Source organism: Corylus avellana, chromosome ca8, assembly GCF_901000735.1.
Source record: "Corylus avellana chromosome ca8, CavTom2PMs-1.0".
NCBI classification, from domain to species: Eukaryota; Viridiplantae; Streptophyta; class Magnoliopsida; order Fagales; family Betulaceae; genus Corylus; species Corylus avellana.
The window spans coordinates 25,420,332-25,433,727 of NC_081548.1; the positions used below are offsets into that span (position 1 = coordinate 25,420,332).

Genomic DNA, 13,396 nt, shown 5'->3' on the forward strand with positions numbered 1-13,396 from the left:
CACATCTTCTCAATTTTTTATGAAGATTATTTGATTAGAACATTTCGGTAATCTTTTTGCAATCTTTTCCCAAGATATATATGAATAGACTCTTTCCAATTGTTTTATAGATTCACAGTTTTTTTCTAGAGAAAATATAATACTTAGAAACAAGGTTCAAAACAAAATACTTCCCTGTAGCCTTTTTTTCCCTTATTCAATTAAAAAAAAAAAAAAAGGTTCAAAACAAAATACATATGTTACATATACTTGTTAAATTGGCAATTTTTTTTTTTTTTTTTCAAAACGTTCATCAAAAGCTTAAACCGATAGAAAATGAAAAATTTAACAATTTCGTTAATATTATAACAATATTGATTATTTTTTAATTAGATTCATAACAGTGAGACAAAAATTGATATGATAGAACCAATAAAACAGTGATACATATAATCTACAAGTGATTACATTTAAACAGTCATATGCCATGACATACAGAGAAGCACAACTCACAATTCAAGCATACATTGAGTTTACAAGAGAGATTCAAATTGTTTGAACCATTTATTAAGCCAAATTGTCCTCATTTCAAAACTCACACTTACTTGGGAAGGCAAAACCACCTCTTTTCAATCCAAGAGCCCCGCCTCGCGATAACTTTCGACGGAATCAATGAGAGTTTCCTTCAATGGCCGGTAGCTCCAACCTAACCTTTGCAATTTCTCTGAACTCAACCTGCCACCTTCTTCCTGCACTTCAATAAAGCTGCCAATGCAACCAGTATATATGCAGAACCATGACCAAATATGTTAGATACAGGATTAGAGAAAGAAAAGTTAACTAGGGATTATAGTTAGTTCCTTGTTTTCCCATTAACATGACCACATTGATCAATCAATAGATACCAAGTTGAAAACATCCCCTTATTAGAGAGAAGCTTACTTCTTAGGATAGTTATAGTGGGGGTATATACTCTTCAGCATGTCCACCAGACCCTTTGCAGTGGTAGTGTGTGCTGTGCATATGTATCTTCCTTCAGCCTCAGGCTTCTCATATACCAGGATTAGTGCCTCAGCTACATCACGCACGTCAACGATTGGCCGAACCTTGTTTTCCACTGATTCAAGCCCTTCTGCGTGAAAGCGTTGACAAGATAGTAAAATTTAGAGAATTATAGCCCCTTCCTTGCAACTTAACAGAAACTGCGTTTAGGAAACTCTCTCATACATTAATCATTAGCAACTGCAACCTAACAAAAAGGTCCCACTACAGCCAATTGCTGCAAAACTAAGGCACAGTGAGAGTGCTGTGGTGCAAAAAAATAAAGCATTATGGACCTAATCCTAAATTGTGTATATGATTTTTCAAAGCATGAAACTTTAACTCGAGATGCTAATAGTGATCCTCATTGGCACACACAGAGAGTGAGAAACACATTAACATTGTGACAAAAAATAACAATTAATAAACATAACATTTAAAAAAATTGGAATCAAACAATACAGGTATATATGTCACAGGTAAGTACCTTTCAGAAGTCTAATGAGAACTAAGCTACTTGCATTCACTGTAGGCTGCAGAATTGGCCCCAAAACAACTGTAGGACATACAGTTACTACATCAAGCCCGTTTCTTTTTGCGAACTCCAGTGCCTGACTTTCTGCTTCGGTTTTAGAAAGACAATACCAGTTCTTGTAGAAAGACATCATTATGCATTCAGAAAGATTTGGACAATTGTTATGCAACTGATATCAATAAAAATGTATTGGAACAAAGCAGTGTATAAAATAGAGCTTGCAGCTAAACAAAATTGCATGTTCTGATTGGTTACCTGAGTAGTTCTACAGTATTCCTTATCCGACCAGCTTGTTTCATCCATCACTTGATCCTTGGGCCACGATGGATTCATGAACACAGCAGCCACAGCGGACACAACAACAACTCGCTTAACTTTTGCTTCAAGACTTGCTTTAAGCACGTTAAGTGTGCCCTTTACAGCAGGTTCAATCAATTCTACCTTCACAAAAGATATATGGAAATAGCTTAGGAATGTAATGTCAGAATGACTACATTGCATTGCATGTTCAATTGTAATATCATTAAGTAATTGGCCCCAAGGGGGACGGACTCTTGATAGATTTTATACCAATTAATGCAAAAAAGTATTGACATAGGGTGAAAAAGAAAAATCACAGTTAGGTATTCTTGCCTCAGGATTTGGTACAGTAGTTGAAGGAACTGGACTAGCAACGTGGAATACTCCTATGCACCCTTCAACTGCCGAACGTATAGAGTTGTAATCCAATAAGTCTGCCTTAAACAGTCTCAGGTTTTCCGATGCATTCTCAAACTTACTCAAATGAGCATACTTTGCATCTCCTGCACAGAATCTCCAAGGAGTTCATCTTAAAGAGCCTTAATCAAACAATCAATTAGGTGCAAATCAAGCATACTTATCCTAGATAGGGAGAAATCTAAAATTTTTGCTAGATATGAATTTGTTCTAAATAGGAATGTAGTAAATGACATTCTAGATCACACCACGTAAATTCTTACTTAATTGGGTTTCGAATGGTTCTTGAAAGTGCATCCATTCCATTTGGACAACTAGTAACTTCACGTGGTACCATAGCAGAACTCATGAATTAATCCAACCCGACTTTACAAGAGTTTTAAAGTATTGATTAAATTATTAGATTCCCAACTTCCTATAAGTTTAAGCTTTCAGACAACTGGTGTTTCATTTTGCACTAATAGAATAGGTGGTTGAAGTCTATTCAAATTGCAAATGAGTAAAAGACATGCCTTCTTTGTCACATCGCTCTTCACACATATGTAGGAAAGCATACGCCCACACAGTCTACAATTTGTGAAGCCCAAAAACTCAAACAACAAATCAGCAATCAACGTCCAAACAGATTATTCACCGGAAATTAAGATTTAACCCAACAAAGTTAAACGGTGTATAGTACACAATTTTCATCGCAAGATTGATGAAATAGAGAATCTTTAAATGTCAACGCGTAAAAAGAAAGCATCAAACACACAGCATAGTGCTAGAATGGAAGACGAGAAAGAAAGAAACAAAGAGAATTTATGGTGACTACCGGGTTGTCTAGCGGTTGCGTGGACAGAGTAGTTCTTAGAGAGGAGAAGCTTGATGAGCCACGAGGCGACAAATCCTCCGGCACCGCTCACACACACGCTTCCCTTCTGAGCCGCCATTTCCGGAAAGTTTCCAACTCTCGCTCGGTTAGCCCACTAATCCACACTCTTCTTTCTTTCTCGCGTATTATAAGAAAGGTTTTTATTTTCAAACTGAGTTGGAAGCTTCCCTTCTGAGCCGCCATTTCGGGAAATTTTTCCAACTCTCGCTCGGTTAGCCCACTATTCCACTCTTCTTTCTTTCTCGCGTATTATAAGAAAGGTTTTTATTTTCAAACTGAGTTGGAAGCATTTTGATTCTCACACGTAGTTAGTATAACATATTTGTTAATCTGGGCCGTCCATTACAACCAACGGCTTAAAATATGCCACGTGTAAAGCAATATGAAATTCAAAATTTATATGCCCATTGTTTTGTGTGTCTTTCAAAGCAATTTGTCCCTTCTCTCACTCCCTCCGTCCCTTCTCTCCCTCCTTCCCTCCCTCTCCAGAAAATCGTTTGCGGATTGAAGCACAGTGGCTTGGCCACTGTCGGTGTGCGGAGGAAAGCGATTGGGGTGGGAGACCTTGGCCCAACTCTGGCCCTTGTACGTGTTTCTTGGTGTCCAAACAGGAATCAGTTGGGTAAGTGTTTAATTTTTCCAGCCTTGGGTATTTCTTCTCTCCCCCGCTCTCGCTCATTTTTTGTTTTAAATCTCACTCTCTGTGCTCATTTTCTGTTTTTCTTTAGCTTATCTTGTTAAATTTTCAAGGTTTTTGAGTGTTCCTTTAACCGAATGAGTGAAGTTTGAAATTTTGGGCATTTTTTCTATTTAACCAAATGGGGGAAGAGAAGAGTCTTGCTAATGTTTGAACTGGTTTTCTTTGGTTGTTTCTGGAATGAGAATTTTTCAGAAACACTTGAATATCTGCATTTGAGTATTTGAATTTCTGAAACCGCATCTGTACTATTCACCATATCTGCAATATCGGGCAACATTTTGAATTCAAGCTTATCAGACCAACCCTTGAGAAATTCTAAGATATTATCATATTCTTTTAAATTTATTCTAATAGCAGGATTTTTCTCGCATATATGGTACAATTTTTGTCCTGTAAACCCCCCAATAAATTTAGAAACACTTTTTCATATGACAATTGTTTTGCGATTTCTTTTTGAAATTGACGCAAATTAGGGTGACTTTTTGGACTTTAATTTCTTGCTGATTTTCGATCAAGAAATGAGTTTTATTTTGTGTTGATTTGGCCGACGGAAAATGAGGTTTGATGGTTCGGTTGGCATAATTCTTACAAAATAGTTTTCAAATATACTGTTTATGTCATGGTCCTCGCTCTGTTCTATGCTCCAGTTACTTAGGTCTTGCCTTTGAAAGTCTGTAATAGTACCTATTTGTTGCAGGAATTTATACTACCCCGATGACACTTGAATGGGCAACAACAAAGCTATACTTCAGAATCCTGGAATCATGTCAGACGATCAACAAGAGATCAAGATAAAAAAATTTGATACTGATAGAGGCTTCAATACTCACCGGCGATTGTGGAGACCTTTTCCTTGTATAACTTAAGCAAATATGAAGATTTGCAGTTATGTGGTCCTAAAACACATGAAAACCATAAGTCCTTTGTAACCTAAAGGATTTTAGGCTTGGAGCTTGGTATAACTCTTTTGTTCCCTAAAGGATTTTAAGCTTGGAGCTTGGTGTTGGGGGAGTTTTTGAGTTTCATTTTGCCCAATCTGGTTGGCGTAATTTATGTCGGTGTTGGGTGTTGTACCATGTCCATGTACAAGAATCAATTGATGTTATTTTCATGTATAATAATTGAATTATTCTGAAATAATACTTCTAAGTGCTCTATTTCTTTTCTATGCATATGGAAAGTGCACTCAAGACCAAGGTTGACACATGAAAGTATTTTAATAGGCAAGATTATCTCAGAAATGCAGTGATCCCTTAATAGAGTTACAAAAACAGCATATTTCCTTAATAGATTACATTCTTTTCATCGAATCACAATATTTAACATCACAAAGAATACATGGGATTTTTTTGTTGAGCATTCTCAATACAGCAAAAAAACATTTTCATAGATTAAGTTACTACAAAACTTTGGATCAAGTTTTGACCTTTATTCCACTACAAATTTTATTTATCATTAAGTTATTACACATGAATTTGTTGCCTTCTCTCTTCTCTTTTGGAAGTTTGGAGGTAATCCACAAATTCTAACGTTTCACCACTGCCTATCTTCAAACAACTTCAGGACCGAACCAATCTACAACAAAGGCAATGGGTTGATAATTATTTCATATGCATTAGAAAACAGTTAATTTCACATCAATTGTTTTCTAATCAACAAGCTTAAATCAACAAGAAAGAAACTAGTCATAGAACAAACTATAAATTGAGACAACTTTTATGCATAAGGTAATTGCTTATAATTAAGTTATATGTTAAGTAAACAGTGTTTGGAGGCTAGATAGATATTAACCGTTAAAAAAAAAATTTGAAGGCATGAGGTGGCGCCTTCAAATTTTTTTTTTTTTTTTTAGATTTAATTTTTTAAAATTAAATTAATAAAAAATTAATATTTTAATAAGATAAAATGGTGAGTTTTGAGTGGACTAACGGTAATTAACAAAAATTGACAGTAGAGAGTTTTTTTGTAGTTTCGAGTTATCCAGGGACTAAATTTTCAAAAAAAAATACCCAGGGAGTTTTTTAAAAAAACGTGTCGACTTAAGGGTTTTGCATATGATTTTCCTAGCTAAAATAACAATTTTTGGCTTAATATACAATTTAAATCTCGTATTTAATGTACTACGTAATATAATTCAATAATAAAAAAAGTCTTTTAGTTTTCCCATGATGTCTTTTGGTATATTTTTTATAACGGATGGATTTATTAAATAATAATTTAATGTATGAGAAAATTAAAGAAACTTTTACTTATGAATATCTTGGTTGGTGGAGTCAATTTGGCACACTAAATAATAATGGGATAATAATGGGGTTATTGGTCCATCCCTTTACTCATACACAAAAGTCTATGAGGTCATAAAACTACCGCATTGGGCCAAAAAATAATAATAATTTTTTAAGAGAAAAATTAAAATATTAAAAAACTAAAACTATTAAAAAATAAAAAAGAGGAAGAAAAAAATACTAAAAGCCACCCATGGCCTGTTTGGGGGTGGACAAACCACCCCCTGACCAAGGGGGTTGTCCAGCAACCATCAAAAGGCCAAAAAAAACAAAAAAAGTTCGGGTTTTGGGGTGGCCGAACCACCTCCAAGGACTTGGAGATGATCGAAACCACCCGATGTCCTTGCCCAAACATATATATATTATAACAATATTGATTATTTTTTAATTAGATTCACAACAGTGAGACAAAAAATTGATATGATAGAACCAATAAAACAGTGATACATATAATCTACAAGTGATTACATTTAAACATTTAAACAGTCATATGCCATGACATACAGAGGAGCACAACTCAAAACTCAAGCATACATCGAGTTTACAAGAGAGATTCAAATTGTTTGAACCATTTATTAAGCCAAATTGTCCTCATTACAAAACTTACACTTACTTGGGAAGGCAAAACCACCTCTTTTCAATCCAAGAGCCCCGCCTCGCGATAACTTTCGACGGAATCAATGAGAGTTTCCTTCAATGGCCGGTAGCTCCAACCTAACCTTTGCAATTTCTCTGAACTCAACCTGCCGCCTTCTTCCTGCACTTCAATAAAGCTGCCAATGCAACCAGTATATGTGCAGAACCATGACCAAATATGTTAGATACAGGACTAGAGAAAGAAAAGTTAACTAGGGATTTTAGTTAGTTCCTTGTTTTCCCATTAACATGACCACATTGATCAATCAATAGATACCCAGTTGAAAACATCCCCTTATTAAAGAGAAGCTTACTTCTTAGGATAGTTATAGTGGGGGTATATACTCTTCAGCATGTCCACCAGACCCTTTGCAGTGGTAGTGTGTGCTGTGCATATGTATCTTCCTTCAGCCTCAGGCTTCTCATATACCAGGATTAGTGCCTCAGCTACATCACGCACGTCAATGATTGTCCGAACCTTGTTTTCCACTGATTCAAGCCCTTCTGCGTGAAAGCGTTGACAAGATAGTAAAATTTAGAGAATTATAGCCCCTTCCTTGCAACTTAACAGAAATTGCTTTAGGAAACTCTCTCATACATTAATCATTAGCAACTGCAACCTAACAAAAAGGTCCCACTACAGCCAATTGCTGCAAAACTAAGGCACAGTGAGAGTGCCGTGGTGCAAAAAAATAAAGCATTCTGGACCTAATCCTAAATTGTGTATATGATTTCTCAAAGCATGAAACTTTAACTCGAGATGCTAATAGTGATCCTCATTGGCACACAGAGAGTGAGAAACACATTAACATTGTGACCAAAAATAACAATTAATAAACATAACATTTAAAAAAATTGGAATCAAACAATACAGGTATATATGTCACAGGTAAGTACCTTTCAGAAGTCTAATGAGAACTAAGCTACTTGCATTCACTGTAGGCTGCAGAATTGGCCCCAAAACAAGTGTAGGACATACAGTTACTACATCAAGCCCGTTTCTTTTTGCGAACTCCAGTGCCTGACTTTCTGCTTCTGTTTTAGAAAGACAATACCAGTTCTGGTAGAAAGACATAATTATGCATTCAGAAAGATTTGGACAATTGTTATGCAACTGATATCAATAAAAATGTATTGGAACAAGGCAGTGTATAAAATAGAGCTAGCAGCTAGACAAAATTGCATGCTCTGATTGGTTACCTGAATAGTTCTACAGTATTCCTTATCAGACCAGCTTGTTTCATCCATCACTTGATCCTTGGGCCACGATGGATTCATGAACACAGCAGCCACAGAGGACACAACAACAACTCGCTTAACTTTTGCTTCAAGACTTGCTTTAAGCACATTAAGTGTGCCCTTTACAGCAGGTTCAATCAATTCTACCTTCACAAAAGATATATGAAAATAGCTTAGGAATGTAATATCAGAAGACTACATTGCATTGCATGTTCAATTCTAATATCATTAAGTAATTGGCCCCAAGGGAACAGACTCTCGATAGATTTTATACCAATTAATGCAAAAAAAGAAAAAAAAAAATGTATTGACATAGGGTGAAAAAGAAAAATCACAGTTAGGTATTATTGCCTCAGGATTTGGTACAGTAGTTGAAGGAACTGGACTAGCAACGTGGAATACTCCTATGCACCCTTCAACTGCTGCATGTATAGAGCTGTAATCCAATAAGTCTGCCTTAAACAGTCTCAGGTTTTCCGATGCATTCTCAAACGTACTCAAATGAGCATACTTTGCATCTCCTGCATAGAATCTCCAAGGAGTTCATCTTAAAGAGCTTTCAAACAATCAATTAGGTGCAAATCAAGCATACTTATCCTAGATGGGGAGAAATTTTAAATTTTTGCTAGATATGAATTTGTTCTAAATAGGAATGTAGTAAATGACATTCAAGATCACTCCACGTAAATTCTTACTTAATTGGGTTTTGAATGGTTCTTGAAAGTGGACAATTACTAGTAACTTCACGTGGTACCATAGCAGAACTCATGAATTAATCCAACCCGACTTTACAAGAGTTTTAATTAAAGTATTGATTAAATTATTAGATTCCCAATTTCCTATAAGTTTAAGCTTTCAGACAACTGGTGCTTCATTTTGCACTAATAGAATAGGTGGTTGAAGTCTATTCAAATTGCAAATGAGTAAAAGACATTCATTCTTTGTCACATACATCGCTCTTCACACATATATAGAAAAGCATACGCCCACACAGTCTGCAATTTGTGAAGCCCAAAAACTCAAACAACAAATCAACAATCAACGCCCACACAGATTATTCACCGGAAATTAAGATTAAACCCAACAAAGTTAAACGGTGTATAGTACACAATTTTCATCGCAAGATTGATGAAATAGAGAATCTTTAAAATGTCAACGCGTAAAAAGAAAGCATCAAACACACAACATAGAGCTATAATGAAAGAAGAGAAAGAAACAAAGAGAAGGTGTACTATACCGGGTTGTCTAGCGGTTGCGTGGACAGAATAGTTTTTAGAGAGGAGAAGCTTGATGAGACACGAGGCGACAAATCCTCCAGCACCGGTCACACACACGCTTCCCTTCTGAGCAGCCATTTCCGGAAAGTTTCCAACTCTCGCTCGGTGAGCCCACTATTCCACACTCTTCTTTCTTTCTCGCGTATTATAAGAAAGTTTTTTATTTTCAGACTGAGTTGGAAGCATTTTGCTTCTCACGCGTGGTTAGTATAACATATGTGTCCAGTACTCCCCTAGGCAAGTGTCCAGCACTTGCCTAGGGACCCCAGACCTTTGGAAGGCGAGTAGGCAACGGTGTAGCTACTAGCTAGTAATGTTAAAAGGTAAGAGGAGTTTTTTTTTTTTTTTTTAATAATAATTATTTCAAATTTAATAATAATTTTAAAAGATACATTAATAAATAAATAAATAAACCTTTATCATCATTCTAATATTTGGAACCATCTTTTAAAGAACAAATCTTGGAATGGAAATCTTATAATTAAGCACTACATTCATCCCTCTTTTCCTATTTTATTAATGTAATACTTTCAATTAGTCATTTTTAATCAACCTTTGTTTCAAAAACCAACTCAAAGTTATGTCTGTTAGAGCATCTCCAGCAAATGTTCTAAAAGGCTGATAATAATTATACTTAATTATTATAGTCTTTTTTTTTTTAATGTCTACAACATAGTAGTATTTAAAAGTTTATTGTAGCATATTGTACACTTATTTTAGTCATTTATCTCTCCCCTTTTTCTCTCTCACTTTCCCTCTCCAGCTCTCGCTCTCTTATAAACAAATAAAATAATATAAAAACAAAATTTAATAAAGGAGTGAGTTGAATAGATAATATGTTATAATTTGTATTTAAAAACAGAGCATATCCAACGGATGCTCTAAATGACCATTTATATTTATAGTTATGGGCTATTTTTCTCCTTCACACTTCAAAATGAAAAGTTTTCTTTATTTTTTATTTTTTTGAAAAATATGGAACTTCTATGAATGAAATTTCACGAGTATAAAACTCTTACATCACTACGCATACAGTTCTAAAAAATCACAGCTAAAAGTTATAAATGTTATAAAGTCATAAAAATGACTTTCTTTTGCTAACCCATGTACAAATTACATTTAAAAAACAAATCTGCTTCGTACAAACTAGATATAGGACATGGGTAGCCCAAATACAAAAATAAAAATAAAAAACAACTAGAAACTAAAAATCTAGCCGTGAAAGTTAAGTGCTCACATCGATCTACTCCATCCTCAACTCGAAGGCCACGACAATAAATTCATCATCAACCCGAAGGTCAAAAAAAAAAAAAAACCTCACAAAAAACAGCGGAAGAGCACGGCATCGTAAACACCCCTTCGAAAGACACGCCTTGACCGAAGAAGACAATCAGATTTAAGGTTGAAGAGACTATATATGAATTTAGATATAGATCTATAAACTAGATATAAAACAACCCGCCAGAAACAAAGACTGAAGGAGCTTACAGAGAAGACATTGAGCACTGCTACCGTGAAACGAGAGAAGGGAGATCTAGATCTAGATCTTTCCTCCTCTTTAAATTATTCTTAGTGTTGTCTAGAAGGAAAGAGAGATGAATTCTAGAAAGGCCGGGCCCTCTCTCTAGATTACCACTACTGTCAAGCCACTAAAATAAAAGGTTTTATTAAAATTTGATACAATGAATTTTTATGTTTAAAAGTTCATTGTACTATTGTAGCACCTTTTAAGGGTGTTTTTTTTTTTTTTTTTAATATTTTTTCTCTCTCATTTCTCTCTCTCTCTCCCTCAAAGTAAAGATAAAAAATAATAAAAACAATATATATATATATAAACAATATTTAAATAAAGTAAAGAGTTGAATAAATATGTATGTTGAAGATTGTGTATACAATATTAGTAGTTAAAAGATTAAAGTTTTATTTTGAATAGCTAAAATGATTATGATTGCTGAAGATGCTATAAATCTAAAATAAATAAATAAATGTATATTTTGAATAGCTAAAATAACAATCTTTTTGGCTTAATATACAATTTAAATCTCCTATTTAATGTACTACGTAATATAATTCAATAATAAAAAAAGTCTTTTAGTTTTCCCATGATGTCTTTTGGTATATTTTTTTATAACGGATGGATTTATTAAATAATTTAATGTATGAGAAAATTAAAGAAACTTTTACTTATGAATGTCTTGGTAGGTGGAGTCAATTTGGCACACTAAATAATAATAAGGTTATTGGTCCATCCCTTTACTCATACACAAAAGTCTATGAGGTCATAAATTCGTTCTGTCATATATAATAAAACTCCAAAAAACTGGTCATAAATAAGTTAAAAGAAAAAGAAAAATTAAAGGTATCGACAATATTTCAACAAATCTAAATTTGAATATTCTATTGGGTGATTCAGCAAGTTTCTCTGCAAAATTGTGATCCATTGTTATTTTCATAGTAAATATTTACTTCCTTTATTTTTTTTAAAATTGACATTATTATTATTTTTATTTTTTACTTTTTTTTTTTTTCAAGTCGTTTCGTTTAAAATATTTTTGATATTACATTATTATGAAAAAAATACTCACACTCAGCATAGGTTATAAACTAATTAATATTTATTGGGGACTACCTCACATGTTTTTTTTTTTTTTTTAATAAAATTCACTTCCTCATTAATCAAAATCAAGCCGAAGCAATTTGCTCAGCTTAAACAATATCACAGATATAATAGAGTATCTCATCCCTCCAAATTTGATTTATGACACTTCTAGTAGCTAACCTTGCTAATAGATGGGCTACAACATTTATATTCCGGCATAGGTTTCCAATTAGATAGAGAGTTCAAAAGCAATTTTGCATCCTCTATTAGTTGACCATACCTACTCCCATTATGCTCTTTATTTTTGTAGCGCCATGATGATTGTCTGTGCGTCGCTTTCTAGAATTACATTGTTCACTCCCATTTCTTTGCATGATTGGGCAACATGGACCGTAACCATTGCCTCAGCAATGGTGAGATCTAAACATCTCCTGTGCGTGAAGCTCCTTGTTGCAACAACTTTTTCTCATCATACTATTTTTGGCATCAATGGCTACATCAGAATTGATTTTAGTTAATTACAATATGAAGTAAGATATAAGAGTAATGTTATCTCTTGTGTCATCTCAAAATGAATACATGATAGATAATTAGTAAATTTTAATTTAATGGGGATTTTAAATGACACATCAATTTTGAGGTGACATAAAATGACGTTTAGCATTACTAAATCTATAAAATTTAGGTAACATCATATTGAAAATTAAATAGAAAAGTCCAAACTTATAATAATCATCTTGATTAGGAATATGGACACATGTCGATTTTTTAAGGGTGTTGAAATAAATTTTCGTCAAATTTTAGACGGAAGTTAGATAGAGATATGGCTAAAAGTATTATTTGTAATTCAAAATAAAATTGAAAGGTCAAAAAATAAAGTTCTTAAACCACATAGAACAAAAAAAGTATTTAACCCTAAATAAAAATTGAAACCATTATTATATGAATTCAAATATCTTACCTGAAAAAAAAAAAGAAAAAAAGTAGTAGGAGTGTTTGGCAAATCCCTTTCATCTCCTTGTTACTATTTATGCACAATTTCTTCAAATAATAATAATAATAATAATAATAATAATAATAATAACATCAAAACATTTTTTTTTTATATTGTATTATTCACTTTTTATTACTATTCAAATAAAAAAAATACTACGAAACACAATTTTTTTTTTTTTTTTAACTTTTTAATACAAAAAATTAAAAACTTTATATTACATCAATCATTTTCAGATACAGAAGACAAGAGATGACAAACACGCAATCAAAAATTAAATACTTTATATTACATCAATCATTTTTAACTACAGAAGGCAAGAGATGACAAACACCTAATCGATCTCCTTTCATGTTGGTCCAGTCCTCCTAATAGCTATCAGTGTTCTACTATGATTGAAGTGAGCCTTTGGACTCACCAATGTGGACGTTTACATTCGAACTTGATTTAAATGTTTGAAATGTTAATTGCAGCCCATGTTTAAAATGTTTCTGCTGTTTTGTTTTTTGTTTTTTTTTTT

The 13,396-nt window shown here is 33.6% G+C and overlaps 2 protein-coding genes and 1 long non-coding RNA gene across 6 annotated transcripts; 1 reads left to right on the plus strand and 2 right to left on the minus strand.

Moving 5' to 3' along the window:
- Positions 1–383: 383 nt before the first annotated feature.
- LOC132190018 (cinnamoyl-CoA reductase 1-like) lies at positions 384–3,344 on the minus strand. 2 transcript variants are annotated; one of them, XM_059604894.1, is made up of 6 exons: positions 3,087–3,344; positions 2,189–2,358; positions 1,811–1,996; positions 1,508–1,670; positions 922–1,108; positions 384–744 (listed from the first exon to the last, which is right to left on the minus strand). In XM_059604894.1, exons 1-6 carry the CDS (start codon positions 3,202–3,204, stop codon positions 609–611), a joined length of 960 nt encoding a protein of 319 aa, XP_059460877.1. In that variant the 5' UTR covers positions 3,205–3,344; the 3' UTR covers positions 384–608. The 2 variants fall into 2 exon arrangements, with proteins under 2 accessions (XP_059460877.1, XP_059460876.1); XM_059604893.1 differs by having other exon boundaries at positions 922–1,111; positions 3,087–3,341.
- A 246-nt stretch (positions 3,345–3,590) lies between these two features.
- On the plus strand, positions 3,591–5,014 carry LOC132190448 (uncharacterized). The gene is made up of 2 exons (XR_009441136.1): positions 3,591–3,768; positions 4,544–5,014. It is a non-coding gene; the product is annotated as an uncharacterized LOC132190448 (long non-coding RNA).
- Positions 5,015–5,185: 171 nt separating this feature from the next.
- LOC132189713 (cinnamoyl-CoA reductase 1-like) lies at positions 5,186–9,469 on the minus strand. 3 transcript variants are annotated; one of them, XM_059604490.1, is made up of 7 exons: positions 9,244–9,468; positions 8,358–8,527; positions 7,968–8,153; positions 7,665–7,827; positions 7,082–7,271; positions 6,745–6,904; positions 5,186–5,421 (listed from the first exon to the last, which is right to left on the minus strand). In XM_059604490.1, exons 1-6 carry the CDS (start codon positions 9,359–9,361, stop codon positions 6,769–6,771), a joined length of 963 nt encoding a protein of 320 aa, XP_059460473.1. In that variant the 5' UTR covers positions 9,362–9,468; the 3' UTR covers positions 5,186–5,421; positions 6,745–6,768. The 3 variants fall into 3 exon arrangements, with proteins under 3 accessions (XP_059460473.1, XP_059460474.1, XP_059460472.1); XM_059604491.1 differs by lacking the exon at positions 5,186–5,421 and having other exon boundaries at positions 6,553–6,904; positions 7,082–7,268; positions 9,244–9,469; XM_059604489.1 differs by lacking the exon at positions 5,186–5,421 and having other exon boundaries at positions 6,553–6,904; positions 9,244–9,467.
- Positions 9,470–13,396: the final 3,927 nt, after the last annotated feature.